This window comes from Xiphias gladius, chromosome 10 (genome assembly GCF_016859285.1).
Source record: "Xiphias gladius isolate SHS-SW01 ecotype Sanya breed wild chromosome 10, ASM1685928v1, whole genome shotgun sequence".
NCBI lineage: Eukaryota > Metazoa > Chordata > Actinopteri > Istiophoriformes > Xiphiidae > Xiphias > Xiphias gladius.
In genome coordinates, this window is record NC_053409.1 from 15,086,858 (window position 1) to 15,103,458 (window position 16,601).

Sequence of the window (16,601 nt, forward strand, 5' to 3'; positions counted from 1 at the left end):
TTTAATCTTGTACGTACATTATGTACAATATAGCATTCTTGAACATTCAATAAAGCCAAATTTCAGTGCAGAGCCAACCTTTAACAAATACACTACATATACTATGATGCAACACCTTGCCAGAAATGCACACCACGAGAGCGTGATCACATTTAAAGTTAACACGCTAACTAGGAATGTATCATTTTCTTACATGTTTCAATATCTGACAGGTGCCATCGTGTGTTAACAAGTCATTCCCATCAGATCACATGAGCTTTGATCATCAAATCATTAAAAAAAACAGCCTCTGTCCTGATTAAACCAAAGCTGTAGCTTCTCATTCTCTTCTGATTTATAGCGCTGAAGATGGAAATCTTTGACGAAAACAAACCAAAAACAGAGAAGATTAAATCAATCATTCAATCAATGAAAAAAGAATCTCTTTAAGACAAGCTTGAAAAGATAAATCTAGTAGATTCTGCAGCTTGGAGAAAATGCTAAATGTCCAATTTGGTAAATAACACGGTTTGTGGTGACTTAAACTGATTTTATTCGTTTCTGTTTCATATGATGATAAAAATGTATGTTACTATTCTCATAAAGTAAAGTCCTGGATTGCAATGGGTGAGACATTAAGACGGGGAGTGTGAGGGGTGATATTTTTCAAATACCAGAGAGAATTAGTGAAGTCTCTGATTGTGTCAAACTCCTCTGAAAATACTCCCCCACATCTGTTTGATGCACTTAATGTGCTTTGCTGTTTCTCACCTGTTATAAGAGAAACACATGGAAAACCTTTTTTAGGGCTGTAATTGTACGCTAGAGGTTATACAGGAAGTTCTTTCAACATGTTTTAGGGGATTTAAGGCTTCAAAGAAAGTAAAAGTTCCTACTTTCTCTCTTAATATGTTTTTAGCATCAAGTTTTGTCAGGGGTTTTGTTATCCATGTCAGAGCCTAGTGTTGTCTACTGTGTATTAAACACTGACGTTTTGCTTGGAACATAATGTAAAAGCATGAGAAACTAAACTATTTGTAGAAGGAAAGCCATGTATGTACTGAAACCCTGAAAACAATAATAGTAGTAAGCGTTTGTTTCCTTTTCTCAGGTTTAAACAGCCAGCCAGCTTTCAGAAAATAAACAGCTTGTAGCAGAATAAAACTAAGGGGAAAAAAAACACACATTTGCTCTATAAATTAAATCAAATCCAGTGATACAGTGATATCCTGTCTTCTCGCAAACAACAAACTCTCATCTCAGCTTCTCTCTCTTTGTGCTGAGAGGGAGTGAGGAAGATACAGAGACTCTGGCCTGCAACAAAGTGGAGCCCTCGGTGACAAAACCAGCGTCGCTTTCAAGTTCAAACTCCAGTTTCTTCTGAGGGTAAACTCCTTCACTGGTGTCTCGTAGCCATTTTGTAGGTTCAGTATCCCCTGACCTCCAGGCGGCTGATCCCACCTTCCCTCTCTCTCTCGCGCGCTCTTCATTTCTCTGAGTGTTTCTCTCAGATGATTTCCAGGACGTCAGAGGGCACAAAGCCTCTCTTCTTTCCACTCGCCACTCTGATGAAGCCGCTGCACTCGCCTTCACTGCTCACACAGATCTGAGAGCAGAGGAGAAATTTTACATTTCTTTAAAAATGAACAGAAAGTACAGTCGAAAAAATCCAACAACTAAATATTTCAATAACTATAATTTGAGTTCCAACTTAGTCCCAGTGTTTTTTCGTTTGTGTTGGCAAGAGGGCAAAAACAACTCTTGAGAAAGGTCTGTGCCTTTTACACATTTGAGATTATTTGTATTTGTTGACACAGTAACAGAGAGTAGGACTAAATATGGGACCTATAACTGAATTGTCGAACAGGGTCTTAAGATGGACCAGACTGTATATAATGATATGGACACATAATGAGCATACTGTGCCTTTGGAGGACATAATGTTGAAAAGAAATCTTTTGAGATTTACTACTGATAATCTTTTGCAATACACTTTAAGGACAAATGTTTGTGGACACACTTAGTATTATTGGTCTGGAGCTGTATTTCATGGTTTGGGCTTGGGCCCCTTACTTCCAATTGAGAAACCTCTTAATTCAGCATAGAATAATATCTGAGATAATAGTGTGCTCCCAACTTTGTGGTGACAACTTGGGTAAAGCAAGGTCCATAAAAAGGTTGGATTTTTTGTGCTTAGCTTTGCAGAACTTTACTGAACTAGCTCAAAAATCTGTGACTGGATCTGAACTGGAAACTTTGTGGTTAGTTGGTATGCGTCACAGACCACTGGGCTACCATGACCCCCCCCCCCCCATGGAAAAGATTACTTGTAAGAAGATCCCAGACTATGTCTAGCTACATCTGATCAAAAACTGCTGTCGAATGCTGACTAGGACCAGAAAGAGAGCATCCATTACACCTATTTTAAACTCAGTTTTCCCACTGACTTCAAAATTCTTTGACTACTTTATAAAACACTACATGGTCTACATGATACTAAGATAATTATCTGAAATGCTTTCTAGCAGGATTCGTTTAGTTGTTGCAAAGTGTAGCACAAAAACTTTTTATTTTCCTTTTATCTTTCTTGCTCTAATCTCTGTTTTTATTGTGCATTAGTCTCCAATTGTTCTTGACTTATTATTAGTCATCTGTAACTGCACTAATCTGTATGTAAGGTATGATACAAAGTTTGATTCGTTTTGTATAATCCCTTACCACAAAATCTACTGTTTCAATATACTGTACTGCCTAGCACGAGTACGCATTATTGCTTCACACATTATTATCATTACACAAAAACGTGGTAATAATGATGATGATGATGGTGTAGTTGCAATGAGTCCTGAGATCCAACACTAATAACTGTGTTTACAATTTACTTTCAGTTTACCTTAATTTCACTCACTGACCCTCATAATGGACCAGAACACACTGTGTTTTCATGCTCGCTCTAAGTACTCTACAACATCTTCCCCTGGGTTTGTGTGACTGGAAAAGAAAGGCAGTGGGTCACGGCTTAGTCTCGTGTTTGGTGGTTTCATCTCCACTGGGGGTTGCTTACTTTAAGTCTCCTCTGAGTCCCAACATGCCCTGGAAAGCATTGTGGGAAAAGGGAGCCTGATCTAAGTACATTCATTAAGGCGAAATGCTAATTTATTGGTAACTCCTGAGAAGGATCCTGCGTCAGATAACTTCAGTCGAGCTTTTCAGTGAATAAGTATATGTGTGGGAAGAGTTGCTGGAGGTAAGAGGTAATGGGGGAGCTGCAGGGGGTTAATAAGATGGCTAAAGAGCTGCTGGATAATGTGACTCTGATGTGCCCTAATGGGTGTGATCCTGAATTACACATGTGGCAATTTTAATGTCCATTATTAAGGTAACTGCCTCCCCAGTCCACGACGATGATGATGATGTTACCTGAATCAACCCTGCTAATGTTTGGTCAAAATGAATTCCTCATGGGTCTTGTCTTTGTGGCTCCAGGGGCAGGCAATTAACCCAAACAACATTCATGTCACCGCTGTGAAATCTTTACATCTCTGAACTGTCATTTTATCAGAAACTCATCGGAGGTGCATTTTTTTTGACTCTCCATAGCTGAAGAAGATGCTCACACAACGGCTGCCAAAAGGTCAATAATACCCGGAAATGTCCTGAACAGTACAACGATAATAGCGAGAAGAACTACAAGCAGGAGGCAGAGTCGTTGCAGATGCGAACATTGACATAGACGACCCAAAATAATGGGCTAGGATAATTTAGGATATAAATAAACTATTTTAAGAGGAACATCCTGTCCAGCCTTCCTTTATGTGGAAACATAAAAAATCAACACCGGAAACTTTACTGTACGAAGACAGTTATCACTCATATTTATCATCATGCTCATAATTATCAGTACCTGCCCCTCTTTCAGGGTGATCTGGCCCTGTTCCTTACAGCCGATGAACGTCCTGTTACACCTGAACACTTGGTCCCCGGCCCGCACCTGATGAGCAAAGGCTGCTGGGAAGAAACCGATCCTGTCCTCAATCACCCCCTGAAAGAAAATTAATTCATTGGACATTCAAACAGCTGACACAATGAAGGGCTCCAAAGGGCATAAGAGGATTACAAACCCATTGTTCTCATAAGTGATTAGATAAAAGCCTTGGAAAAAACCAACGGAGGTTCTGTTGGTTACACTACATTAAACCCAAATAAAGTTATATTTTATATCAATTAACTTATACAGTATATACCTGATACATAAGTCAAAGAAGGTATATTGTGTATGTTCTCCCATAAAGTACACATACATTGTATGCAGGTGTTTCATCAGGTGCTAATGATTGCCACTTGACTCGTTAAAGTATCCATCAAAGACCAAACAGGCCAGATGTCTCTGTTTATCTACAGGCTGTAGAGAACAACAACAGCATTAAAATGCGTGATGAGTTTCTTCATGGTCTGGTGGCAGCAGGCTGCCTCTATACAGTCACGTTCTGGCCCTTTTGTCTCCATAATTTATCTGTCATGTATTTGTGTCCTGAAGCAGCCTCTTTCCTTGCTCCTATAATTTACAGCTGGACTTCCCGTAATTTATCAATCTATTTCTTATTGGGGCATTTTTGGGGTTTTGTGGAAAACACGTTATATGCAAATTGGACAACAACAAACTTGCAAACATTGGAAGGTTATTTATACTCATTTAAAAAAAGAAAAGAAAAAAGCCATGTCACTACTCAGTTGTAATATACTGGTTTTGTACCTACCTTCCACCAGTCATCATTAGAGTCATCAGCCAATAAGATCCTGTCTCCCGCTCTGCAACGAAAAAGCAAAACAAAGCAAAGTCAAATTCAACCAAAAAGTTTTTTGTCATCAAATCTGCATGGCCGGATTAATCGAGGGCCCTGTTTGTGGTTATCTGGTTAACCACAATGTTATTGAGGAACATGCACCGTATAAATTTGGACATAGCACTGGTACATCTTTCGAAAAAAAATATTTAAGACTTTTACCTGGTTCTTGTTTTAAAAATAGTCAGCTGGAAAGATTTAAAAGTTGTCTGGAGAGTTGACATCCATTAGCTAGATACAGCAGCTAAAATCTACTAGTGACAGTTACTTCATTCATTTCAGATAAGAGCCCCTCTGACATATACTGCATATTCAAGCAGAAGACGATGTTTACCCTCTTTTCTCTTTTTTTTTTTAAATGACGTGATACATCTTAATGCTGTTTGTGCTAAGTAATTCTCATTTAACCAGGAAAAGCATGAATCATTGTACCCCATCACCACATGGGCCATAATTATTAGCATCTGTTCGAAGCCATCGGCTTCAAAATCAAAAGAACCATCACTGTTGAGCCAAATGCTAGTTTATTTAATTTCTTTTTTTTCGTCCTCGTGTGGCTCAGTTACAACACTGGCTGTCCTTTGCTGGGTAATAATGACCATGACTCAGAAAACACTGTTTATTGTAGGAAAGAAACAGCACAGCACCCAACGCTGTAAAATCTTGTAAGGTGATGAAAACAAAGTAAATACATGATGATTCAATTAGAACAACAGGAAATGAACCCGATGAGCATTTCCTTCAAATACCATTCGCTGAAATCAAGTTAATCATGAAAAACAGAGCCATGAAAGTAAGAAAAAGGGTTGGTAAAATCTTTATCCATTAAACAACAAATAAGAGAATTGGGTTTTCGGAATCTGTATTTTTAAAATACATCTCCCATCATCATTACAGTCACCACATAGTCGAAAGTAATCATGTAATCAGAGCATGTAGCGGCAACTGAACTAATCACAAAACTGATTTCCTGACTTAAAATGAGAACGAACATTGAACCTTTTGATTAAGGAATTCCATTTTCCCCCCATTTGTGCTTTAAGTGTTAGTGTTTGATGAACTGATTACTGTCTGCAGCAGGACCCCAAGGAGAGAAACACCGATGTAGGCTTTCATAAGAGACGAAATGCAAAACAAAGCGTGGTGAGCCTTGTGCTGTAGAGCAGATATCGGTGGACAGGGGTCCTAGAGAAGAATTCAATGTCAATTTCAAATGAAGCCAAGTGAAGTTTTTCCCAACCAGAGAGAGAGGAAGTTTCCATGAATGTGTCTGTGTGTGTGTGTGTGTGTGTGTGTGTGTGTGTGTGTGTGTGTGTGTGTGTGTGTATGAAGAGGAAATTGAGAGAGAGAACAAGCGCAATATCAGATCCTTAAATCCTTGGAAGATTTTTGTGAGAACCAGGAACAAATGGGTACTTAGATTGAAGGACTGTTCATGATGAATTTTCTTATTCTTGAGTTTCACATTGTATCGTAGATAATAAGACCATCACCTAAAAAGATGACGCTCATTAGTTCCTTTTGTAGATCTGTTCTTGTAGAGACATGTAGCTTTGTGTATAATTTTGTATCGTTCCATCATATGTGTATAAAAATGGGAGCTGTCAAAGTTGGATACTTTACGTTCAACATAAAAAATCAATTTATTTTACAAAATTAAAAATACTACGATTTATTCAAAAAAATATAAAAATGATAAATGATTTAATAAATACAATAATTTTGTAATGATAAATTGGAGCTTGTAAACATGCTGTTATGTCTGTGACATTATTTTAAATCATGTAGCAGTTCTGGCCACAGCCCAATCAGTGTCACATCAGGTGGCTTTAATCAGCTTTCCAAGCCATAACGCCTGCGGACATCACAGATTAGGCCAGAAGTCCAGCTTGCTTCGCAATTTCAACTCATAGGCTGTGTCCGAAATCACTCCACATTTGCTACCCACAGTAGTGCACTACATTTACTTTCCCCCTATAATTTGAGTGCCAGAATCCTTTTTGTGAAGTAGCCTGAACATTTCTCATGATGCAATGTTTCGCTTTTGATAGATGTCCTATATTCTCTTTTAGCTCTGTTTTTGGTCTAACCCACTAACTCCTGAGGGAAATAGCTAACATTTTAAATGTAGAAGTAGAGTAATTTTTCCACCACTGCCTAAGACTAAATTTACTATTCACTATTGAATAATACTATTGACTGTTTATTACATAGGGAACAGCGAATGAGTAAACAAGGGAGTGATTCCAAACAGCTGCAGAGAGCAGTACGGCAGCAGCAGCTTTCTGTCCTTTGTGACTGAGACTTAATTTGTCTTCATTCCATATTCTAAATTAAAATAGGTATCTGCTTCTGTACTGGCCTGAAAAAATGTGAACACGTCATAATTTCAGCCAAAATAAAACAAGTTATTGTTAGCTTTCCAAAATAACAAATACAATCTCAGCCACTGGTATACAGCCTCATGGGAGCTATAAATGGACTTATAAATGGCCTTCTTGAAGACTGTCCATCTTTCTCAGGATAAATTCAAGAAGACGTGAGATTGAATGATATTTATAGATCATCACAGCGAGCACACAGGTACCTTTAATGAGGCCACTCCAGAGAAATAAATCTTTAAAGACCATTACCTAAAAAGAGGACGCTAACTAGTTCATTTTTGAGATCTATTCTTGTATCTTTTAACCTGTGCTGCTCTGAACACAGTGGTTAGATGCGATGAAACAGGAAAAAAAAACACAGACACAACTTAAGAGACAACTTTCCTGGCATGAAAAAGTAGGTGAAGACTGACAAGGAACAGACAGCTCTTCAACAGCAGACACTGACACGTCAAATAGGAAATTAAGCACCTTTTGTAAACTTATATAATGTGTGTGTCTTTGGATTGTGTGACTGAGCCTTGGTGTGTTGTCTGACTGTATAAACTGGATAAAATACAATATAGAATTGCGTTGGATTGTTTTTTAAGACGATTATTATTAAAAGGCAACAGGAGTCAATTGCTGCTGTGTGTGCATGACAAGATGGTGCAACTAATAAATATATTATGATTTTAGAGTTAATCAAAAACAAGAGAATACACCCACTGCTCCTTATCCATGTTACTGAAAGAGTTGGACCACTAAAAGATGCAAAACATTTTCTGTTAATCATTCAAACTTATAATGATCTTTAAAAAGAATATCTGTAATATTTCGGAGCTGGAACTGGACCTGATCACTTTGTTATAAAGGTGAAATGAGCAGTTTAACCTCTTTGTGTTTTAGATCTTGTCTGGCAGCTGACCCCTGGATTCAATCTATCTTGTTCAGAAGGCTTAAATATAATTTTCCAAATCATTGGTGCTTACAGAAGAATTGAGATTGCAATTTGTTTCCCTTTTCTTCTCTTTTTCTTCCGGATATTTTGAACAGCGATAACGGATAAAAAGAAATCATTGTAGGCATGTCAGAGTCAGCCGGTCAGCAATATTTCATCTGCAGTCCCTGGACAGGTGTGGTGTTGAGTAATGACAGTGGGTGGTGTAGCAGGATTTCTTTATTAGAATCACATGTGTACATGCGTGTAAACTGACCTCATCTCCAGGTCATGGCTCTCCTGGGGAGTGAAACTGTACAAGGCCACATAAGTGTTGAGCTTGAGGATGTCTTTCTGTAACTGGCTCGGCTCCAACTAGACAACAAAAACAAACAGAAACACATGAGTGCACAGATTTGATCTTCAAAAAGTCACAGGAAAAGTTTAAAAGAGGCAAGTTGCTAAACAAGGCTAAGACACACAAACACCATATTCTCTATTGTCCCTTGTCACACTGTTATATCTTAAAATACTCTTTTGGCATTCACATAAGCAGGAGAGGCCTTGTTTACAGTATACTGTTAGACCGAGGAGCTGCTTAAGTTGTTCTGAAATCTGTTCCTTTTTAATCCAGCGTCAACATGAGCGGGAGAGGCAGGATCAGGTTTTCATGAATGCTCAGCAAGTTAAAACAGGACAGGGGTGTGGGTGGAGAGGAAGTTCTCAGAGAGGTGTGAACACAATTAGCAGAGAGATATGCCGCCATTCTGGCGCTCTTCACACCTGATCAGAAGACTGGTGGGTGCATTTTCCTGTTTCATCACCAATACCTTGAGTCTGAATCCTGCCTGCTGGGTGCCTGAAATCCGTCCAAATGATAACTTGTCCTGTTCCTGCACGGTGCCTGGAGGGAAATAGTGCTGAAAGATATGAGAATGACTTTTTAAGACACACTAATGGCTCTTTCAGCAAAAAAGGCACAGATTTTGACTTCTTTGTGGCACTGTATGGTAATGGAGATAGGCGCTTTTAGTCTTCTGTGGCTCCCTGCGTGTTACCCACTTGGACTGGCAATTGGGCTGATGGATGAGTTGAGTTAACTGCGGCCACGGGGCAAACTGCCTCCGTGGCCTCTGGGTGAAAACAACATCAAGCGCTGGCAATCCATTACAGCTAACTAAGAGCTGCTCACTGGCCTTGAGAGACCTTTGATTCTGCGGAAACCTGGAACAGTGGCTGAGAGGATGGACAGGCCAAGGTAACGGACTCCTTTGTAACCAATTATCAGGAAATAAAGCAGCATGTGAAGTGAAAGACGATGCAGTGAAGGAAAAATGGAAAAAGGAAAATGGAAGAGCAGTCTGGATTCCTTTAAAGCTGCAGTTATTGATTTTTTTGACCACTTGGGGGTAGTAAAACCACCTGCAGACACAACTTTGACATTTTATCCCCTTATATTGTTGATATGAAAACGTTTACAAACAGTTGCCTATTTGCATATGCAGCAGATGCATTATTAGCATTCATTTGGAGTCGTGTTTCCGGCCAACTGGCGAATGTGAGTCCAAAATACAGACTCTCCTTTTAGCTCTGTTTTTGGTGTCCACCAACTCCTGAGAAAAATGTCTGGCTATTTAGCTGCTGTCCAATGTCGAGTGCTGTGTTTGTAGCGTACCCTGGGTTTATTCAACAGCTGATGAGAGCAAATGTGGGCCGGAAAACCAAAACAATGAGTTAATGAGAATGAGATGCTAAAACTCTCCATAGAGCTAAGTGGAACTGCAGGGCCAACACAAAGAGCCCTTTCACAATACACATACTGATTGATGATTGGTTTGATCCATCAAAAAATTATTTGGTGATAGATTTCATGCTCATGGCAACAGCAAAATAGAAGTTTGTTTGGAATAAACAGAGGCTGCCTTAGTTGAACAGACAAACAAAAATAGCGCCACCTACACAAAATCAAACTTCCCAAACAGAGAATGAAAGCAAAAAGAAATCACAGCATGAACCAGACTATTTTACATTCAATGGATTTTGGGGAGTTTAACACTAAACCTGAAAAGTGTGAACAGATGGCGATCCTCTGTGCGACTGCGTATGTTCCCATTTGTGCATGTGAGCATCTCATTTCAAATTGGAGGCCCCTTCTCTGGTGAAGAAGCAGGCTCATTACCCTGCAGATTCTCCATCTGTCTGTCCACCAGCCTGAGCTAATGGACCTGTCGGCTGACAGACAAACAACCTGCTGCCAGCTGTGCTCGGTCCAGCTTGATAACACCAGACAATGCACTTCAGGTCTCTTTCCTGAAATGGATGACTGGATTGCTAGATTGATTGCAGAGGAAATATGTGTGTGTGTGCTTGTGTGTATGCGTTTTTGCCTTGTATGATTATTTGTTCATTTTTGTGTTTGTCCAAGTAACTGTGGTTTATTTTTCCATTGTTGACAATGGAGATAAACATGTTAAACTATCAAAGTAAACAGGACAGATGGCTGCACATAGAAAATATGTATAAAGAACATCGATACTGAAAGCACCTCTCCACAAATCCCACTATGCAAGCTGGAAAGAATGAAAAGGAAATAACAGTTTTGAAATCTGCCCATGAAATATTCATTGTTACTTTGCAGGGGGTGATAAGATATTTACAGAGGTTTAACCTTTTTCTTTCTCTGGCAGGAATTTTGCGCTAACAGCACTACATCTACACTGTAGAGGATAAATACAGCAGCACAGATCCCAGAGCTGCAGATCCAAAAATTAATGTCAAGGTTTCGCCGTATCAGTCCAGGCCAGTGGTCGTGTCAGCTTGGGTATGATTTGTTACAGAAGGAAGATAAGTTTTCCCTCAAAGTCCTGGGAAATTCAGCAGTGACGATACAGGCAAGGGGCCAAGTGCTGCATGCTTAATGGACGCAGAGCGGGCTGGCTGGGTATCAGTTCTCAGAGTAACCACGCAGAGTTCAGAAGTTGGTCAGCGAACAAAATCGGTTCTCAGGGGTTTAAAGACTGCAGCAAGACTCTTTGGACTGCAGAGTAACAAACACTGTGAAAACTGAGTGAAAAAGTTGACTACTGCAGTTGCCGATTTGGGAAATTGCTGAAAAGACTGTTTCAGCTTGCCATTCCTCTAAAAATAAAATATTCAGTTTACGTTTTCCTTTTCTTACTTATGTAATCACCAGTTTATCATTTACTCATAGGCTTATTTTAATTTACAAAAGTGGCAGCAAAATATCTCTGCAGGTGAAAAATATCTGTACCTCACACTGTGGTGATGTTTGCATTTTAACCTAAATTGAAGGCTCACATGGTTTTCTTTGGGCCAAATGAATAGCGGAACCTTTTCTATAACTGTTGGAATAACTGACAACTGTTAAAAACTTGGCTGATCTGCCCCTTATAAAAGACAGCTTGAAGATAAAAGTTTCTTTGTAAGTCAAAACTCACTGAGATTGGATTTTTTTCAAACAGGGTCTTATAATAGAATGGGTGCCTTGAATACCCATGACAGTATTTGGAGGCTAGTAAAGCTGCACATTGTAAAAATGAAAATAATTTCCTCCAAATACAAGATGCTTAAATATCATCAGAGAAAAGGTGCAAAACAAACTTTAAAGCACTCTGATTTCCTCTGAATTCAGTTTAATCTGATTTGCTTACATTACTAAAATGCATGTGTATATTACAAGAACAGTACTACTCAGGCACACACAGGGGTCAGCATTAGATATGTTTTTTGTGAAACAATTTAATGAATTGGTTTCTTACTGGCAGATCATCAGGTTTTCTCTCTGGCTGGTGGTAAAGCGCCGTCCCGTTCTCAATGACTGTGAAAACTGAGAAAACAAAACAAAAACAAAAAAATCACTTAAAATAATAACCATTTGGATAAACAAAGAATTTATTAGATTCCACATTGAGCACAAAAAAAATATTAATATCTTTGCTCCTGGCTAGGCTCTTGCCTGGAAAAGGGCAAACATTTTGAAATTGTGACACCAGCAGAAAGATCATGGGGTTATTACTGTGAAATTTCAAAGGGTCTCACTGAGCACAGGAATGCGCTCAGCAAAAGTCATAGCAATCAGTTGGTTTGATTATGTGATATTTTGTCTGAAATTCGAAAAAGACGGTGGCAGCAAATAAAAGACATCACCAAAAACATGATGACTCGACTTCTCAGGTTCATAAATATCCGTAACACATTTCCAGATAGTTTTTCATTGACCAAAATTGTCTTTTTATCAGTAACCCAAGCACTATGTAAACACTGGAACAGGTCTGTGACCAGCACATGGCACAGGCTAACAAGCTGAGCTGACTCTAGTCATTTTGTCTTTTTGTCCGTGCCTTGCCCTTCACTACAAACAATGCAGGTTAACATAGAATTACCGCCCCGTGTTTGTATGCCTCCGCCAACCAGTCAAGTTGCAGTTTAAATCTTTCTGTCCAGACTCATATAATATACTGTATGTAGTAAAGACTTTGAGCGTATTTTACCATTATTAGCATATGAATTCTTGAGTTATGGGCAAAACTGTGTTTTGTGAGGTCACAGTGACCTTGACCTTTGACCTCCAAATTCTCATCAGTTCACCCTTGGGTCCAAGTGGTCGTTTGTGCGAAATTTGTAGGCGTTCCTGAGAATGGGTTATACGGATGGAAGGACGGACGGACAATCCAAAAACGCCTCCGGTTACAGCTGTCGCGGTGCATTAAAAGAGAGGTCCGAACATTTCTTTAAGCTTTGTGAGCAAACATCGCAAGACGAGCAAGTTCATCTCAGCGGAAAATAATGAAGAACATTATTTGATGGTTCATAGGAAGAAAATTTGATTTTGCAACTTTCTCAGACTTTAATGTGGGCAGAGCAATAGCAGTATTTTTTGTCCCTGTGTCACTACATGGCTTTGATCCAGATGCACACAGTGTACCATAATGGATACTCACCATCATCACTGGGTTTTCTTGAAAGCTCTTGCCTACTGCTGTGCGCCACCACTTCCTCTGGAACCTTATCCAAGTCACTGGTCTGCAAAGATTACAAAAATAGATATAGAATCTGTCAATAATCTTCTCAAATAATCGATTAATCATTCAGTCTATTAACGTAAGAAAAAAAATGAAAAATCTCCACCCCAGTCTTTCGGAAACCAAAGCGACATCCTTAAATGTATTGTTTTGTCCAACCGACAATCCCAAATACAAAGATATTCAGTTTATCATCATATAACTTCGAACCAGAGAATTTTAGCATTTTTTGTATAAAACTAAGACTAATCTTTTGGAGCTCTAATAAAGAGAGACAGAAATAAATATAGATGGAAGGTGATACAGATAGATAGATGGATAGAGAGAGACAAATGGAGACAGATCAAAACAGGGAAACTGATAGAGATAGATAGATAGATAGATAGATAGATAGATAGATAGTGTAGCAAACTGTTTCTAAGTCAGCATTTGGAAACTATTAGCATAACCCGCTGACACTCACACCCTTCCACTAACAGCTGCACAGGACAAGACAGTATGGCCGAGCCCAACAGCTTTCAGATGTCATCATACAGAGGCTCCTATCCAGACCGCTTATACAGTTTAGCTTACATTAGAAGCGATAAGCTCTGAAAAGCAGATTTACTTGTGCATTACACACAGACGGAAAGGTGGCTGGAAAGGACTGCAGCTCTGCAATCAGTTGAGCCCATCTTCAGAGCTGTAACATGAGAGTTTGCACCGACATCTCCCGTCAAGACTGCCTGGACCAGACTGCCTTTATTGGTAGTGTTTACAGCCCTGCAGTAGCTGTATCTATTTAGACCATCAGCTGCAGTGTGTGTTACAGTGGGACAAAATACAACAAGCATAATACCTGAACTGAACTGAACTGGGATAATCTACTAGTGTCTAGTGTTGCTTAATGAAGTGAAGAACTGAGAGATGGAATAGTACAAAAAAACCTTCTATGAATAAAAATTGATTTGCCTTTGAAACCAATGACCTGTACAGTATTATATGTCAGCAGGGTAAAAACAAACACTACCCGACATGATAAATTATCCTTTTCTTACCGAGTTTCGGTGTGGAGACTCAGAGCCACTGGCCCTCTTGGCCTTTTGTGCCAGAGACGTCCCAAACCTCAAGGCCTCATACACGGGGTCCACCTTATTGCCACAGGCTTTACAGACGAACAATACAAGACATAATGAAAGCTGATGACAAACAAATGTTAAGCTTTTGTGAAAGCCAAGTGGTCATTTACAATACTATAAAATCAGGTAAGTAAATCTTATAAAACAGCTCAAGTGCAAAAGTGGTTCAGTAAGAGTGGAGTTAAGTTTTTGCTTTAGAGCATCCCATCCCAGGCAGAACTAAACTTATTATGGAGATTTACGCTGCTCACCGATCGGCATAACTTCTTTGATACAGCCATACTGTTCCTGAATCAGTAATGGGGAGCTGTAGTATCGCCGAAATCCTTTTGGCTGAGGAGAGAAAGAGAGAGGCAGACAGACGTAAGAGATAAACCAAAATGCAACACCGCAGGCAGCACAGCATCCTGATGCTGAAATACTGCACATAATGCTATTTAATCAGACATTTCTGAACACAACTGACATTGTAGAGATACAGTTATGCCATACTGGGGGCCGCTCATCACAGCAAGCTCAAGCATACAGATCTCACGGCCTAGGCAGTGTCAGATAAATACATAAATAAAACGAATTGTTCCATGTCTAAAGTGTACAGCCTCCTTCATGATGGAATGATCGATAATATGAATGAACAAAAAAATATTCAATTAATGCTTATAATCACAAAGGTAATTTAATGTGAGAGACATATGCAAGCATGAATCCATATCCTTTTTAGTTTTTTTGTTATATTACTAAACTATAATAAGACATTTATAAACTATTAGGTAAAGTAAATATCCAGACAAAACTTGTGAATGAATAAATAATAACCACGTCATTGGAAAAAAAAATATCCACCAGTGTTTTTAAGAATATATATATTTTAAAAAACATAAATAAAGAGTATTACAAACCTTTATAAACCCGTTTTGGTAACAATCTGCCAGTAATTCATATGATTAATGTATTCCTTATTATATTAGTATAATACTGAACAACATTGTGTCACATGCGCCCTGTAAACACATCAAACTTGACTGTTTATATTTCCGTCCTAATTTAAGATGTGGACTGCAACCAGAACACAAAACTAGCAGCTAGCTACGTTAATTGGCACCTACAGTATGTGTCCATGGGGATGGGTGGTAATCCTGTTTACAGAGACACTCATACATGGTTTCATGCTTGTAAGTGTCTGAACAAGTAGAGCTAAATATCACAAAAAGATCATTTACCAGGAACATGTGCACATGTAGCGCATGACTTGCAATTTATTATGCGACCTGTTTGACCCACATTAAGTGGCAGGAACAGACAACTACAAAGTTATTCACGTACTAATCCACATGTATTTTTCTACAGTGAACAAAATTATTTGATTAAGGGCAGAGGAGAGAAAAATGCTGACAACATTCATCATGCACAGTGTAAGCAACTAATTGCCACCAAAAAAAAAGGTGAGGATATGAAAATCAATTGCATGACTGATGGATAGCTTGAGAGTTATAGAGCAGAAGAGACTGACTGAGGGTGAAGTGGAGCAAAGATGCTGAAGGGGCTGCCAGACTCAGCCCACACTCAATACTGCTCTACCCTGTGGCACAGGCGCAATATTAGTTCCACTCAATTTAAATTAAATTTCAGCACATTATTGTTTGAATGAAAAATTATTATGATTGCAGTTTTAAGTCGTGCATGACCATCGTAAATTTATATATGATTTGTTATATACAGAGTTAAAACCCCAACACACATGAGTAGAGTATGTAAATCTCTACTGTGGGTCCACTGCCATGCTCCTGAAAAGAAAAACTGTGCTTACAGTCTAGATCTCAATTCATCTGCCTGTCATGTCCTCATCCCACCTCCCAAGGCCTTCAAACATTTATAATTCCTATATCCATTACCTGCCTGCGTTCTATCCAATCAATACTTCCCCATCAGTTTTGAATCCATCTTAAACAGAGAAGAAAGACAGAGGATTGAAGTTCTCCCCATCCTTGAAGACATTATGTGATTTGAAGCACACTGGGTAATGATTAATGTATATATTTACAGCTGTTTGCATTTTCTCCATGTTTTTGATTTCTGGAAGAAGTTCCAGATACCTATTTACACACAGTACAGCCTTTTACTAATAAGACGTTTTTTGACAAAATTAATGTTCCTTGATTACAGATTACTTCAATCAGGATCATCAATACTGGCGACCTACTGTACATCTCACAGGACAGCCTTTTTTCTGTTTGTTTACCTCTCATGTATTCAAGCCGGTGAAATCTGCCTCGCTAATCAGTCCTGATTCATTCTTTATTTGACAACTCTCATGA

General features: G+C 38.9%; 1 protein-coding gene across 4 annotated transcripts in view; it reads right to left on the reverse strand.

The window, feature by feature from the left end:
* The window catches only part of stac (SH3 and cysteine rich domain), a 34,301-nt gene continuing 17,700 nt past the window's right edge, over nt 1–16,601 (reverse strand). For 2 of the 4 annotated variants that reach the window (XM_040137832.1, XM_040137831.1), the window contains 9 exons: nt 14,538–14,619; nt 14,206–14,312; nt 13,088–13,169; nt 11,906–11,973; nt 8,957–9,046; nt 8,404–8,501; nt 4,737–4,788; nt 3,884–4,021; nt 1–1,585 (listed from right to left, as the gene is read on the reverse strand). In XM_040137832.1, the coding sequence (XP_039993766.1) occupies nt 1,487–1,585; nt 3,884–4,021; nt 4,737–4,788; nt 8,404–8,501; nt 8,957–9,046; nt 11,906–11,973; nt 13,088–13,169; nt 14,206–14,312; nt 14,538–14,619 (816 nt within the window). In that variant the 3' untranslated portion in view covers nt 1–1,486. The remainder of the gene's footprint in view (nt 1,586–3,883; nt 4,022–4,736; nt 4,789–8,403; nt 8,502–8,956; nt 9,047–11,905; nt 11,974–13,087; nt 13,170–14,205; nt 14,313–14,537; nt 14,620–16,601) is intronic. The other 2 variants (XM_040137833.1, XM_040137834.1) reach the window with 1 other exon arrangement.